This window comes from Cibotium barometz, chromosome 15, assembly GCF_041138505.1.
Source record: "Cibotium barometz isolate CiBa-2024 chromosome 15, ASM4113850v1, whole genome shotgun sequence".
Lineage (NCBI taxonomy): Eukaryota > Viridiplantae > Streptophyta > Polypodiopsida > Cyatheales > Cibotiaceae > Cibotium > Cibotium barometz.
In genome coordinates this window covers 3,685,636-3,701,985 of record NC_141060.1, presented here as the reverse complement: position 1 = coordinate 3,701,985, position 16,350 = coordinate 3,685,636, and the positions used below count along the sequence as shown (strand labels likewise).

Here is a 16,350-nt window from a genome sequence, read left to right as displayed (position 1 = left end):
ACTGTGCTATAGCAAGCAACAACCAGTTGATCAACAAATGACATAAAATCTAATATATGTAAGTCCTTGGACATGGGCAAGACTTTACTAAGAGAGATTAGGCCAATCTAAACTAAAACAAATGGTATGAAAAACCAAGTGACTATGTTTTTGCACTGTGCTACCTTTTTCCTTCTAAACCAAGGCTTTAAATCTCTAAAAGTAAGCAAATACCTCGCTTTTCTCATTCATGAAGTAAACTCATGCTTTTCTAATGTGATCATTAGTAAATATAACATAGTATATGCATTATGCAGATGTTGCAATCTTGATTGATTCACATACATCAAAATATATATCATCGAATGGCCTTACACTAAGGTGCTTTTCATGAAAGAAAATATATTTAGCTTGCTCACCACAACTGACATGCTTCACATATTTTGTGCATACAATCAACCTTAAACTTCGACGAATCGACAACTTTAGACCTACATATATTCACATGACAAATATGCTTGTGCCATATGTCAATCAGAGTGTGACCTAATCTAAACTGGATAAGATTAGGTGATCCCAATAGCTTAAAATGGATGGATAGACTAAGCTAAGTTCTCGTCTAGTTCCCTGCAAACAGTGCCAAACATGTTCAAGTCAAGATCTTATCATAGCCTTGCTAAAGCATGCTTCGTTTGTTAGAAATATGACTTATGTAATCATGAGACTAATCACATGAAAGAAACATGGCTAATGACTTAAGCTAGAGATTAAGACTAATTAAAATAAAATAAACATAATGACAATATAAGAGAGGAGAAGGAGGATGTATCCTTTCATTAGATAGAAACCTTTAAACAAGCAAGAGTACAAAAGATTAGAAAGAGATTAAGTGCTAATCTCCACCTAGATATCCCAAAACTAAGCACCATCAAAAAGAGCACCAAAAGCATATATCTGGATGTCACACCTAGAGCCACCAACCGCTTTCTCTAGATGTCTCCTTTCTAGTTGATAAATAAACCCAAAATAACATATTATGAAAATCTAATATTGATCTGAAGACCTTAGAACATTTGTCATCTAGTCCCATGTTACATGAATGATACTTTGGTGTGTTATTTCAACACCCTCCCTCAACAAAATATCCATGGCATTGATGATATCAATGCTAGTCCTAGTTACTGTTTACAATGCTAATTATGATGACCTCATTTTCCATAGAAGCTGCAAGACTTTTTAAGAAATCATTTTTCTGACTCGAACCTTTGAAGGGTGCTTTTGAGCCATACTTCTTGAAGCCTCACTTTTTGAAGAAAGCCCCTTCTGTGTTGCCTTGCCCATTTCTTGAATTTGTTGAACTCATTTAGTAACAATGCTTCAATATCCACGAGTGTAGATACTAGCAAGTTGTGGTAAGAGTAGTAACAATGTTATTATACTCTTCCTACGAAAGACTCTTCAAAAGAACTGCTATAATGATGTTTTCCTCAATGTGTTTCTTGATACCTACAAGCTGTGTAAGGATACTCTTCGTGTGATAAGATGAGCATCGTAAGTTCAAAAAACAGGGTAAGAGGTCTCGCTTGAATGTATTAGCTGGTGCTAAAAATGTTAAAGAATGTAAACGAGAAGAATGACAGGAATGGGATACTTGGAGAAGTGAATTCTTGTAAAAGGTTATCTTTTTGGTGTTATGTTCAATTAAAATGCACCTCCTTGCAAATTTCCGGGAAAAATAAATTACAAAGGTTGCTGCAACCCATGAATAAGGCGCATGCATAAGCATGACAACACCGGAATCCTTAAATGTGCTTACTGAAGAGCAATCCTCCTCTTTGCACGATCAGCTCAGCGGTCAACAAGGACTGAGTCACTCCATGATAGCATTAAATCCCTTGTTGCAGCAGGTATTCCTGATGACATACAAGTTTTGAATCAAATGTAAATGACCCCTTGCGGAATTCCATGAATATGGATGAAAGTGTGTCATATGAGCTACAAACAACCCCTCCCCCCCCCCCCACAACAAAAACCTGTGTGCACACCAGCGCCCGCATGAGAGAGAGAGAGAGAGAGAGAGATCACCTTGGACCAGATCAACGATTAGATTTGCAACATTGAACTCCCCTTCAATGAGTTTGTAGATGTCCATGAGCTGCAGCAAACACAGCATTAGCTGCTTGTTACAAATTAGTTGTATCTATCAGTTCACAACACTCCTCCCGAATATGCATGTGGTTATTTTTGGGCTACGGCCTAAATAACTGAGAGTACGGACTCCTAATGAGTGAAAGCAGCAGGGAAGAGGCTATAAGAATGCGAAGACCTCACGAATGTGTAATCTGGAGTCCTCTGTGAATGCCATAAGCAGCTGACGTCTTATTCCAGCATCTGTGAGCACAACTTTTGCACCATCCTTTATTGTATCTGTGAGATCCAATTTTGCTCCACTAGATGCTGATGTCCTCACCAAGTCACGCCTGCCAATATCCCCAAATGTTTTCATGCCTCAGAAAGATAAATTCTAAGCTTGATTATGAGTTGAAGATGTCCGTCCTACCGGTTCCTTGCTTGCAGTGGAGTCATCATCTCAACCTGCTCTCTTGCAAGAAGAATCAAGTTCTCTAGACGCTTCCATTGAAATACACCATCCTTGAATAGAACCTATACAGTAGAACTGGCATCAACCCATTTAGGCAACCTTTCGAATAAACACATCCCAACAGCCATCTTAAAAAGATGTACAACATTTCAAGTTTCAATCTTTCGCTTACTGCACATATGTGGAAATTTCCTCCCAGTTCAGTACAAAAAAAGAGGCATTAGAAAAAAAAAATGAACGCGGCATGCATGTCCTTCCTCCATGTGGCACAATCGTTTCCAACTGGTGTGGCATCTTTCCCCCACTTGTCACCCTTCTTCGTAGGAAATTCACCCTTCTTCGTAGGAAATTCATAACCCTACTTTTATAAACTCAAGCAAGAATCCAACCTAGATCTATCGATGGAATTTTTTTTACAAAATATAACCCCATGGGGATGAGCATTCTAGAAATGGGACCACAAGCTCAGTCAATAATCTAACCTAGATCTGTCGATGGAATTTTTTTTACAAAGTATAACCCCATGGGGATAAGCATTCTAGAAATGGGACCACAATCATACCTGAATTAGGCGTTCCCGCAAGGCAGGGTCAGGGTCAGTCAATAATCGCTTTGCCACATATGGGTAAGCTACCTGCACCATGAACCATGAACCATGCACCATCAGCAACAATCAAAAAATTTAACATCAAATCTTGCGATGGTGTAATAGAAACTCATTTGGTTACCTCGAGAAACTTAAAATCTGGCTGAAAAGTAAGGCATATTCCCTCTTGAGTTAAAAGCGAGCGTATAACTAGGGAAAATCGTTCAGGAATGCGTATAGGATATTGATACACTAGCTGATTAAATTTGGCTGTCATGGACAGAGTAAAAGGTATCAGAAAAAAATCAAGTTAAAGCACTGATTTCAACTCACACGGGGGCCTGCGCCCACGCAAACACACACACACACACACACACACAAATGAAAAAAAATTGCTTATGTTCTCATCAACACCCAAGTACTAGTTTCTACTGCCTTTCAAAAGAGTCTGGACTGTAATAAGCAACACAAACAACTCCATATAATTACGCCAACCTTGATATAGGATCCTTCTTGAAAGACTTGAGACAGAAGCTTCTAATCAAGATGAACGAGCAATGACATTCCTCCAAACCTGTGTCCTTACACAAGGTTGAGCCCTTCCATACAAAGCCTCATACTCATCTGTCATCACTCAGCATCCTCCCAAAAGACTCCCCTTAGAACAACCCAACCACTCTGGATGATTTGCAACATATCTCCTGATTAATAATGCACTTTGCCTTGCCTTGATTTTAAAATCCTAGCTCCATCATCAGGTAAACCACACACTTCTATACGTGTTTCAATGCCCATTCAAGACTAGCCATGTATGTGCTAGCTTGACCTACACTATGAAACAGTATGTGAAACCCTATTAAAGTCAGTCCAAATCAAAATGTTTAAGGGGCTTGTTACTTTTCAAACCTGCCTTAAGATAGAGACTAAGTTTTAGTGAATACCTACAGTGAGTCCCACAGGAGTCATATTCACATGCAGCTAAAGGCAAGATAATTAAAAACAGCCTCTACGATCCCATAGTGAACATTGTAGGCATATGCTCACTTATGGTAGTGCTATGTGTGAACAGGGCTTAACCAAGGGCACTTTCTCCCATGTGGTTCTTCCCCTTGGACATCAAGTGTGAAAGGACACTAACATATAATATTTTGTACTTCTATATTATATGGATGTGGCACACATGCAAGGGTTGACTTGCATTTTGTGGATACCACACTTTTGGCTCTCTCTCTTTCTCTCTCTCATTTCTGTGTGAGCTTCTCAATCCTGCACCTAACCCTAATGTGCAGGTTTGTGTGTGTGAGTGTGTGAGTCCAGCTCCCAACAATTGGTATCAGAGCTGGGAGCTGGCCCTGGAATTCTGCCTGTGGAGAAGCAGCAGCAAGCCTGCAAATTTCCGTCCGCCAGTTCCGGCCACCAGCAGCCGGCGGCACTAGTGGGGAGCCCACTGCCGCCGCTCAGCCCGCGGGCGGCACCTCCCTCCTCCCTCTCCGGCCGGCGCCCAGGCTACCCAGCGCCCGCCTCTGCATACCAACAAAGCTAGCCTCCACGCCTGCCTTCTACCCATCGTTAGGTCTGCTCGTGCGTCAGCTACTCTTACTAAGGCTCCACAAACATCAGCTCTTCCAACAAAGCAACACATCTGGACCTGGACTGACGTCTGCAAGAGAAGTCCCTACCATCCGTACTACACTCGCCTGCCGGCACTTTCCATGTGAGCGAAAATATGCATTGAAATATTCAAATCTTGCAGACACTTCTGTGCAGGTCAGATTCAAAGGAAAGTTGCAGGTGCGATTTGGGGGATTTCTCAATTTCAAGACAAATTGAAAAAATTGGGCATGTTGCTTTGCTTGCAATTTGGGGGTTTTCAAAATTGAGGTCAAAATCAGCAAATTGAACCTCTTTCAATTGCAGAAAATTGGGGCTTTTATGAAAATTGGCCAATTAAATGCACATTGAAGCGATTGGAGTGCATAAAAATTGGGGATTTTCAGATTGGAGCATGTAATTGGGCATTACAGCAGTGATTTGTCACATATGTATACACATTGTGTGTAATTGGACAATTTGGTGCAGGTTTACACTTGCTTTGATTTGCAGGCATACATTTGCACAAGACATTTGGTTGCCTGGCAGTGCACATTGGTGCTTGGTTTGCTTGCAAGTATATTTTGTTGACATGGCACAGAATGCTACAGATGTATTTGGTGTGCTCACCCAGGAGGACAAGTTGGATGGATCTAACTACTCACTCTGGAGTTTCATGATCCGTAATTTGCTGGTAGCCAAAGGGCTTTGGGGCATCGTGTGTGGTGATGACACATGCCCACTTACCATACAGCCAGCCACGCCTCAAAGGGGAGGTGCTCAAAGAGCTCTTGATGTAGAACCTGCTCCCACACAAGAGCAAAAGAGATGGGACTCTAGAGATACACAGGCCATGTCATTGATAGCCCTTTCAGTGAAAAGGACTATTATTCCGCACATTCGTTCTTGCAAGACATCGAAGCTTGCATGGGACACATTGGAAGCAATGTATCAGGTACGCAACGAGGCAAGAGTTGCCTACTTGAAGAGGCAATTGGATCTTCTTTCTATGGATGAGGGTGACTCCATGGCAGATCATCTCACCAAAGTGAAAGATTTGCAGGAACAATTGCTCAACATTGATGAGGTTATCCCAAACAGACAGATGGTCACCAACACTCTTCATTCTTTACCGCCTTCCTACTTGGACTTTCACACCTCTCTCAACCTCTCAATGAGAGGAGGTGGTGATCCCGTCACTTTTGAAGAGCTCGTGGGTTTACTCTTGCAGGAAGAGCAAACAAGAGCAAACTTATCGAGCAACCGTGGTGGAGACAAGGCATTTACAGCCAAGGATAAGGGTAAAGCAAAGAGCTTTAAGCATGGGGGACAACAGTCTAGCAAGGCTGGTCATGGACAGCCCTCTTCTGGTGGTGAAAAATCTGACAAAGGGGATGCAAACAAGCCCAAAAAGAAGGGCAAATGTCACTACTGCCATAAGCCTGGACACTACATCAGTGAATGTAGGAAGCGGATTGCAAAAGAGAAAAGGAAAGAAGCAGGCAATGCAGTAGAAGACTCTTCTGATGACAAAGCACAGCAATCAGCTAATGTAATCCAAGAAGAGTACACTTTTTTGGTCACATGCACTAGTGACACACCAAGTACTTCAGTCACTGATATGTCTTGCATTGCATCTGACAGACAGAATGCATCATGGTATTTTGATAGTGGTGCTTCGAGCCACATCACTTCATGCAAAGATGTATTTCAGCACTTGGTTTATGCTTCAAATCGCCGCACTGTATCATGTGCAGATCATACCACATATCCAGTAAAGGGAATTGGCAATGTCATACTTATTGCAGCCAATGGTGCCAATATTTGTATGAAAAATGTATTGTATGTTCCAGGGATAAAGAAAAATCTGCTCTCCGTCTCAGCCATAAACGACCAAGGTTTAAAGGTTGAATTTGAAGACGGGAAGTGTTTGGTAAAAGACCCATCAACGGGTTATGAAATAGTCACTTCTGGAACACGATACAAAGGCTTGTATAAGTTGGACAGCTCTAGGCACCTATAGGGCTGTCAAAACAGCTCCAAATTGCCCATATACAACCTCTTATTTTGCCTCTAAGGTGGCTGCAAGGCCTACATGGCAACGTATTAAGGTGTGCAAGGTACAGGGCATTCGTGAACCCAAATGGCATCACAAGAACCTTGCAGAAACTGCACAAGAAACTCACGAAGTTCGGAAAGCTGGCTTTTGGATATCATCCCGATGTATGCAAAGTTGATTTAAGATCCTATAACGGGTGGGTGCATGTTTCAAAATCATACTTAAGAGCACATAATCATGCCATAAGCAGCAACCACAACATATAACAATTGGCACAGTACACCACACTAAAGGCCACAGGATGGGCCGACCCATCCCCTTAAGGATTATATTCCAAAAGGAGTCTGTTTCAAAATACAAGATCACAAATACTCGGGGATTCACCACCAGCTTGCACCTTATTACTCCAAGTACATTCAAATGAACACAAGCAAACAAAGACACAGTATTTCCACCGTCTATCACGCGCTGCACGTGTTCTCTTTCAAATACCTCTGCCCTGCAGAAAGCTCTCCAACAGGTGCTTTCTGTCCCGGCTCAAGCAAGCTCACGGGCTCTCCCATCCTGCTCACTTGAACCAACAGGCACTTCCATCCTACTTATGTGTGAACTCACAGGCACATCCGACCCGCTAGTGTGAACTCACCAGCATGCCTTGGAGTGAACGGGAACACCTCCGCCTGAAGCGAAAACCCTCTCTCCAGCCAACACCCTCTACGGCCAGCCCTGAAACAATAAGTTCCAACAACACGATCCCCACACGTGTGAACAGCACTATACGGCCAGGTGCCAAACGACATGCTGCTCTGTACGACCAGCCCTGTGCGGCGTGTGGAGATGGTCGAGACAGCCCTGTAACCTCCTCTCTTCATTGCGCCAATCACAAAAGTGTCCAAAAGCATCCTGTCAATGCACTTTTAACAAGCCCTATTTTAGTGTGTCGGATGCTTTTTATTCCAAAAAGCTGGGAGCCCATCTAATAAGTTGTCCACGTGTTTTAAAACTATGCCTGGTCCACGTGAATAACTTATAAGTTGCCTGACTTTAATTTGTGAAGTGTGAACCTACAACCATAAACTTTAGTAATAAAATACTCAAAGTTGTAAATTAAGTTCAATACACACTTACCACCTGCAAAACCCATACGAACACTGTTTTAGGCCCGAACATATGTGCACATACACATCCATAAGGTGCCCAAGCATCCCGGCCCCATGGACAATCACATGGAGAAATACCAAGCATTATCTAGGCCATAAAACAAGTCACAGAAATAAAAAATAAAGGTCAAGCACACACATGAATGCATAATGCACTTGGAGAAACACCCATCTTCTTTCTGGTCCTAAATATCCTATGAGTCCTACCCGAGGATCAGAACATCCTATGCGCCTTGCCCGATGTTCGAAACATCCTACCACGCCCTTGGACTCCATATGGATGCAAACCATATGCTCCATACACATGCTCACGATTAACACGCCCTGCGTGTCCACCCCGGACTAATGTGCCCTACATGTCTTGAAGAGTAGAGGGTTTGTGGCATCCATTCCCCCCCCCCCCCCACACACACACACACACCAGGCTTCTACGGAGTTGTCCGCAGTTGAAAGAGATCTTGGCCATGAAAACACCCTCTGTCTCCACACCTAACTTTTTCCTTGCCTTTCCAATGTCTTCACAGACTGTCTTCACACGCTCTCTAGCCTTGCTTAATACAAGCCAAGTGACACAGGCATATGACCACCAATCACAACGCTCGTATGTCCATAAAATTAACAATTGCAATCCCACTGCAAGTCCAACATGTGCAATACACAGAATATTCATGACCCTTAGTCATAAGTTCCTAATAGCATCTGCCATCTATCATTCTTTGGCTTCCGATCAAAAAGCCCACATGGCCATCTGCCATATCTCATAGTACCTCTTTAGATACATATCCAACTCATAGTTCCAACAAGTCTCAAAACTTGCTCCACCAAGCCATCAACGTGGCAGGTTCTCCAAAACCTATAGAGAATTCACATAGTATACATGGCATCTCCATACATATCCACTCAAGATACCTATTTGCATACGCTCAAGTAGCACACTGTGTCATGTACCATACATGCTGCCCATGAAGTTTTTTACAGCCTTTATGCCTCAAACATGACCATTTAGCATTCCCTGAATGCCCTGAATAAAGAGAGACTGTCTACACACTTTTCCCACCAACAACTTTGCTCAAAAACAACCCCAAAACATCACATGTTTCATGGCTCCAATAAATAAATATTTTCTTTACAAAATTTATCATATACATATCACCAAACATGCATAATACCATGTCCCAAAAACTCATACATAAAAGAATGATACATATGCTGAACATAGTTTAGTGTTCTCAAAGCATTTGGCAACCCCATGAGCTGTGCTGCCACATCTAACACACTTTCCATCGCATCTGTATTCCTCATATAAAAATTTTCAAAAAGATATGCAATAAGCTATTCATTAGCCTTGACCTTCTTAGTGTTCTCAAAGCATTTGGCAACCCCATGAGCTGTGCTGCCACATCTAAAACACTTTCCATCGCATCTGTATTCCTCATATCAAAATTTTCAAAAAGATATGCACTAAGCTATTCATTAGCCTTGACCTTCTTAGTGTTCTCAAAGCATTTGGCAACCCCATGAGCTGTGCTGCCACATCTAAAACACTTTCCATCGTATCTGTGTTCCTCATATTGCTGTTGCAACCCCGACTCCAATTTCCTCTTCTTCTCATCATCAAATATCTGCATAAATGGTGTAACCTTAAGTAGAGTCTTCCAATACTACCCGCCACGTATGAGGAGACTGCCTCCCTCATCTTGGGAGAACCAATCCCACTCTTTGCGTACATCTTTTGCAAAGTCTAGTGGCAAGAACTGGGAATAGAACTGTGTTTTGATTCAGCCCATGCGTGGGCAGCACTACCATCCATGATTTTGGCAGCACCAATCACTGGTTGTGTCCTTTAAGTGCATCCCCACATGTCTAAGCACTATCCCTAGCTGCCTGTGCCATAGTAAATCTTCCTGGCGGAGTCATAAATGTAATCCCCAGGTACACATATGAGTCTACCACCTCTACCTGTCCTCCTACTAGTGTGAAGTTGGCCTGTCTCGTCGAACCGGCCCTGAGGTGTGGAAAATCATGGCCTTGGTTTTCCCAAGGTTCACTGTAAGCCCCCTCTGTGTGCAGAAGTCATCGAGTGCATGGAGATGGTGCTGTAGTCCCATCCGTGACTCAGAGACCAGAATAATATCATCTGCATATAGCATAATGTGGACTGTGGTACGTGAGATGTCTACCCCATCCCCTCCACCGTGACCAATGAAGTCAGCCACCTCATCGATGTAAAGCCCAAATAGTGTAGGAGAGAGTGGGCATCCTTGCTTCACACCTATGAAGCTAGCAATAACATCATATAGCCCCCCAGGGCATCGTATGCGCCCGAAGACTTGCTCATATAAAGCATAGATGCCCCAAACCATCTCTGATGGGATCCCCAATGACTATAGGCGCTGGAAGAGTCTCTCTCGTGGCACCATGTCAAATGCTTTGCGGAAATCCACAAAGCAGCAGTATAATCTCTTCTCCTGCCCCCTAGCCTGGTCAATCAGACATCTCAGAGTGAATATATGGTCAATAGTGCAGAAAGCTCGTCGGAATCCAACCTGCCCTGGTGCTTGCAGTCCCTCCTTCTCTACATATGAGCTCAACTCTGCCTCAAGCACTACGCCATAAAGTTTGGCCAATGTATGACCAATCATGATAGTCCTGTAGTTGCTGGGGTCTGGCATGTCTCCCGCTTTGTGGAGAGGCACGATGGTGTGCATAGTCCAGCTGGTAGGCCCTCCACTAGTGCCCTATTAAAGAGGTGAGCAACAAAGGGTCCCAGTGTGTGAGCTGCATAAATAAGATGCTCACTCTGTATACATGTGTGGTCAGTCATCTCCCATGCTGTAACCAGCGGATAGCGCTCTCTACCATCGAGGCGGTAAAGAAAGTAGAGGTGGAAGGGCGAGATTCCTAGGCTGTGGTATGGGCGGTTGTTGAGGGATATGGTAGAGGCTCTTTGCATATGTGTGCCATGTGTGTGGATCCTCAATCGGGGTACGACGGCGAGGCTCTCTGTCATGTGCACAGTGTGTATCTACCGTGTGCTACACGCACGCAAGGCTAGTTTTGAGGCTTGGGGAAGCTTGGAGCTAGGCAGGCTGATTGGCGAGCTGAGTTAGGGATATACTAACAGGCGGGCACCCAAGTATGGACGGGCGGGCGCCCAAGTGTGGACGCCCGATGACCGGCCAAGAGCCTATAAAAGGGTGGCCAAGGTTAGTTATTGGGATATAGAGAGCCTTGCGAGTTTGTGAGAGCTCTATGGTCTTGGAGCCTAGATCTAGTGCAGACGTGCACCTGCTTTATGCAGCCGAGGCCGACAGCAATCTCGAGGCCCGCGAGGGCAGCTTCGTGGTGGTATGGGACGTCGCGAGGGGGAGATTGGTCGGTACGTCAACCTAGTTAGCTCAGCTCGTGGCTCGGTGGGGACGGCCAAGACTGTGGGCTTTCGTTTTTTTTTTAGTTTTTTTTTTTTAAGTTTAAAAACCCCTCCTCTAAGGTTTCAAGGTGTTTTTTTTTAAGAAAATAGAATATATATATATAACACAAAAGCAAACACTAAAGATAGCTTTTGGGGATTTTTAGCTTTTGGGGCTATCTTTATAAACCCCTTAAGTGGGCTTCTTGCCACACATCTCTCAAGTTTTCAAGCTCTCAAGCTCTCAAGTTCCCTTGCACTTTCATTGTGCAAAGATCGAATTTTCTCTCCACTTACCCTCTTCACGATGTCGACCCAAGAATCGGAGTTGGAGCCCCTTGTTGTGGAACGCGAAGGCTTGCCGGCTACGGAAGGTACCGATGCCGATCTTTTTGACGATTTTGTGTCAAAATCAGATTTCCAAGAGTTCAAAGTAGCTCATGAAGCTTCTTTGTCGGAACGTCAGGCACAAATCGTAGCCCAGATGCAAGCTTCATCCATATGATGATGGAAAGAAGATCCAGTTAGCAGCAGGTTTCCTGTCCGGCAAAGCTTTGCTTTGGTGGAAGGAACTCAACCCTAAGCCAACGACTTGGGCACAATTCGAAGACGTCTTCAAGAAAGAATTCCTCAAGAAAGAGGAGTATTATGATGTTGTTGCCCGGTTTTCAGCTTTGACCATGACCTCGCAGCACCTCACTTATGAGGTCTACCTCCAGAAGTTTAGGGACTTGCACATGAAAGCTACAAAGATGGATCACACTACTCTTTTGGGATTCTTCGTAGCTGGTTTACCACACTCATACCGTTTACAGGTTAAAAATAACAAATGCAAAACATTGGATGAGGCCATTCATTCAGCTCGTATCTATGATGATACAATGGTCTCTTCCAAGTCGAAACCCGTTACCAAGCAGGGGAACAAGCATAAAAGAAAGTTCTCCGCACCTATGGTTAACACGACACAAGAAAAGTCTTCGGACCAACCTTCGAAGAATTCAAGTTTGACACCAGCGAAGAAGAAACGACTCCTTAGGGCTTTAAAGCTCAAGAAGGAAGGACGTTGTTTTATCTACGAAGAAAAAGGACACATGCGTGACGAGTGCCCAAAGCAAAAGGGTTCAAAGACAAACGCACGACCCAAGCCAAAGGCAGCTAACCAGTTGTCTTTGACAGGTACGTCGATTACTGTACTTTCTCGTCCTAGTACTTGTTCTGATTGTCTGTTCAATTCTAAAGTATTTGGCTTGCATGATATTCTCCGAGTTTATGGAGAAGTGAATGGCCATAAGATTTACATTCTTTTAGACCCTGGCAGCTCACACAACTTTGTTAACTACAAACTTGTGCAGAAATTGAGTCTTGATACGACACCCAACGATCATACCTATGAGGTACGCTTACCTTCAGGAAGGCAAGTTTGGGATCGAAAGGTGGAGATGCTTCCAATCCAGATTCACGACTACAAAGACACTCTGGAATGCTATGTAATGCATCTAGGAAATGTAGACTTGTTATTAGGGATTGAGTGGTTTAAGACTCTTGAAGTCCAGATAGATTGGTCTAGTCATATTTTTTCTTTGCATAAGGACACCCAGTATAGTATTTTAGGTGATTGTATTCATCCCTCTCAGGGACCTCTTGTAAATACAATTGATTTTGGAAATATAATGGATTCTTCTTTGTATACCGCTTTCCATTGTATATTGATTCTACTTTCTTCTTTTCTCATCCCTTCTTTGGATGTAAATGGTTTACCACCTGAACGGACAGTAGATCATCGTATTGACTTGATCCCTGGTGCTCATCCTGTCAATATTCCACCTTACAGGATGAGCCAAGCTGAGGAAGATGAGTTGGCTAAACAACTCGAAGATTATTTGAGGATGGGCCAGATCCGTCCAAGTAAATCACCTTGGGGTGCACCTATGTTGCTTCGGAGAAAGAAGGACAATACTTGGAGAATGTGTATAGATTACAAGAGATTGAACAAGCTCACCATTAAGAACCGTTATCCTCTCCCTAGATCAGATGACCTGATTGACCGGTTAGCAGGAGCGAAATATTTCACGAAGATAGATTTACGTACTGGCTACCACCAGATACGTATTCATGAAAGGCATGTCGAAAGAACCGCCTTTCGGACTAGGTATCGCCATTACGAGTTTCTCGTATTACCTTTTGGGTTAACCAATGCTCCAGCCACTTTCCAGCAAATGATGAACGATCTTTTTCGTGAACATTTGGGGAAATTTGTGGTGGTGTTCCTGGATGATATTTTGATGTATAGTCGTACTCTTGAGGATCATGTCAGACACCTCACGATTGTCTTATCTATTTTAAGACAGAATCGACTATATGCTAAGTTAAGTAAATGTGAGTTCTTTATGACCGACATCATTTACTTGGGACACAAGATCACTCGAGAGATGGATTGAGCATTGACTATGACCGAGTTCAGAAGGTTCTAGACTGGCCTATACCGTGAACAGTGAAACAACTTCGTTCTTTCCTCAGTTTTGTTATTTTTCTTCGGAAATCTGTGCGGGAGTACTCTCAGCTCACACTACCGATGACCGACTTATTGAAAGGTCGTGGACGTAAGTCAAATCAGCCTATCACTTGGAATAACGATTTGGATATGGCCTTCAGACTTTTAAAAGATAAAGTCAAGGAAGCACCTATCTTAGCATTGCCGGCCTTATGTTCTTGAAACTGATGCCAGTGAGAGTGACTATGCTATCGGGGCTGCTCTATTTCAAGATGGTAGACCGGTTGCTTTTGAAAGTAAAAAGCTAGACGACACTCAATCTCGTTGGCCAACCCTTGAGAAGGAGCTTTATGCTGTGATTCATGCTCTCAAGGTTTGGAGACATTATTTATATGGCTCCAAGTTTGTGGTATTGACTAATCATCAGTCAATCAAGTATGTGTGTGATGCGGATGATTTGACAGGAAGGAAAGCTCGTTGGGCGGAGTTAATGCAAGATTTTGATTTTGAGATCCGTTATCAGAAAGAGTCTATGAATAGTGTTGCAAATGCGCTTAGTCGAATTAGAGAGGTGAATACTTTGTCGTTCACCGAGATTTCTACTGACTTATTTCAGTCATTGAGAGGGCTTTACAGGATTGATAGTTATTTTGGTCCATTTTGGCAGAAGATCCAGGACGGGAGCTCATTGATTGACCAAGACTCAATGACTAAGCAGTCTACCATTCAGGCTGCAAGAGGCCAGTGGGGATGATTCGGAATGGTTTGCTATTCCGTAATGACAAAATTTGTGTACCACAGATCCCGGACATTAGGTCCAAGATTCTTAAGGAGTGTCACAACGCCCCTTCTGCTAGACACCCTAGGGTACACAGGACGCTATCGTTAGTGAAACACTTTTTATTGGCCAAAGATGAAAGGGTATGTACCTGGGATTTGCAAAGGATGCAACAACCCAGCCTGTCTAAAGCATTCAGCTTTATTTGCCTGACAAATTTGACACTTGAAAACATGATCTTCTAATAAATGGGAAAGTACTTCCATGGATTTTATTACCGGATTGCCAAGAACACATCAAGGCCACGATTCTATTTGGGTTGTGGTAGATCGCTTGACAAAAATGGCTAGATTTTTACCGACCCGGAAGACTATTACAGCTACACAATTAGCACGGCAGTTTATCGAGCAATTGTTTAGATTGTTTAGACTGTACGGGTTACCCCGCAGGACATAGTCTGTGATAGGGACTCTAAGTTTACGAGTGACTTTTGGAAACTTGTTTTTGAAAAGTTGGAAACAACTTTGAATTTGAGTTCCTCTGATCATCCTCAATCTGATGGCCAGACTGAAAGAGTGAATCACATTTTGGAGGATATGCTTCGAGCATATGTATCCAAAAGACAGAGTTCATGGGAGGATTATCTTCCTAAGTTAGAATTTGCATATAACAGTACTAAGCATACGAGTACAGGGTTTAGTCCTTTCATGCTTATGTATGGTTTTTAACCTAGATCACCTGTTACAGTAGGATTCTCAGGACTTCAGCATGATGCAGCACGTAAATTTTTGCAAGATATGCAGGAAATGTTACAAGTTGCGAAGGAATCTATTAGAAGTGCTCAAGACCGAGACAAGTTTTATTCTAATAGACATCATTCACCTAGAGAGTTCTCTGAAGGAATGATGGTGTATTTGCGAGTTCCGAAAGATTCCGAGACTTTACGGACAGGTCGATCTCCAAAATTATCCCCTAGATACTGTGGACCATTTCGTATTACACGACGGATTGGTTCAATTGCATATGAATTGGATTTGCCTTCTCATGTGAAAGTTCATCCTGTATTTCATGTCAGTAGACTTAAGGAAGTACTGGGTGGAACGGATCAGTTAGTTACTCCTCAAGAAATTATAGATGTCGAGGACATGACATTTGTTCCGCACGAACCTGAAAAGATTCTTGGATTTCGTGAAAGAAGATTGCGTAATACGCTTATCACGGAATACAAGATCAAGTGGAAGGATCGTGTTGAGGACGACGCTACATGGGAGACATTAACTACTCTTCAGAGAGATTACCCTGCCTTTTTAGTGAGCTCAGGAGTGAGCTCTGAGAGGAAGGGGAGTATGTCATGTGCACAGTGTGTATCTACCGTGTGCTACACGCACACAAGACTAGTTTCGGGGCGTGGGAAAGCTTGGAGCTAGGCAGGCTGATTGGCGAGCTAAGTTAGGGATATACTAACGGGAGGGCACCCAAGTATGGACGGGCGGGCGCCCAAGTGTGGACGCCCGATGACCGGCCAAGAGCCTATAAAAGGGTGGCCAAGGTTAGTTATTGGGATATAGAGAGTCTCTCGAGTTTGTGAGAGCTCTATGGTCTTGGAGCCTGGATCTAGTGCAGACGTGCACCTGCTTTATGCAACCGAGGCCAGCAGCAATCTCGAGGCCCGCAAGGGCAGCTTCGTGGCGGTATG

The 16,350-nt window shown here is 43.3% G+C and overlaps 1 protein-coding gene across 3 annotated transcripts in view; it reads right to left on the bottom strand.

The window, feature by feature from the left end:
- Positions 1–466: 466 nt before the first annotated feature.
- Positions 467–16,350, bottom strand: part of LOC147630864 (protein ACTIVITY OF BC1 COMPLEX KINASE 1, chloroplastic-like) — a 41,345-nt gene continuing 25,461 nt past the window's right edge. Inside the window, exons 9-15 of one of the 3 annotated variants that reach the window (XM_086809241.1) lie at positions 3,310–3,437; positions 3,144–3,215; positions 2,540–2,643; positions 2,306–2,459; positions 2,065–2,134; positions 1,796–1,892; positions 467–606 (exon numbers count right to left, since the gene is read on the bottom strand). In XM_086809241.1, coding sequence (XP_086665367.1) covers positions 1,828–1,892; positions 2,065–2,134; positions 2,306–2,459; positions 2,540–2,643; positions 3,144–3,215; positions 3,310–3,437 — 593 coding nt within the window. In that variant the 3' untranslated portion in view covers positions 467–606; positions 1,796–1,827. Of the gene's footprint in view, positions 607–1,630; positions 1,893–2,064; positions 2,135–2,305; positions 2,460–2,539; positions 2,657–3,143; positions 3,216–3,309; positions 3,438–16,350 lie in introns of those variants that run through there. The other 2 variants (XR_015267492.1, XM_086809240.1) reach the window with 2 other exon arrangements.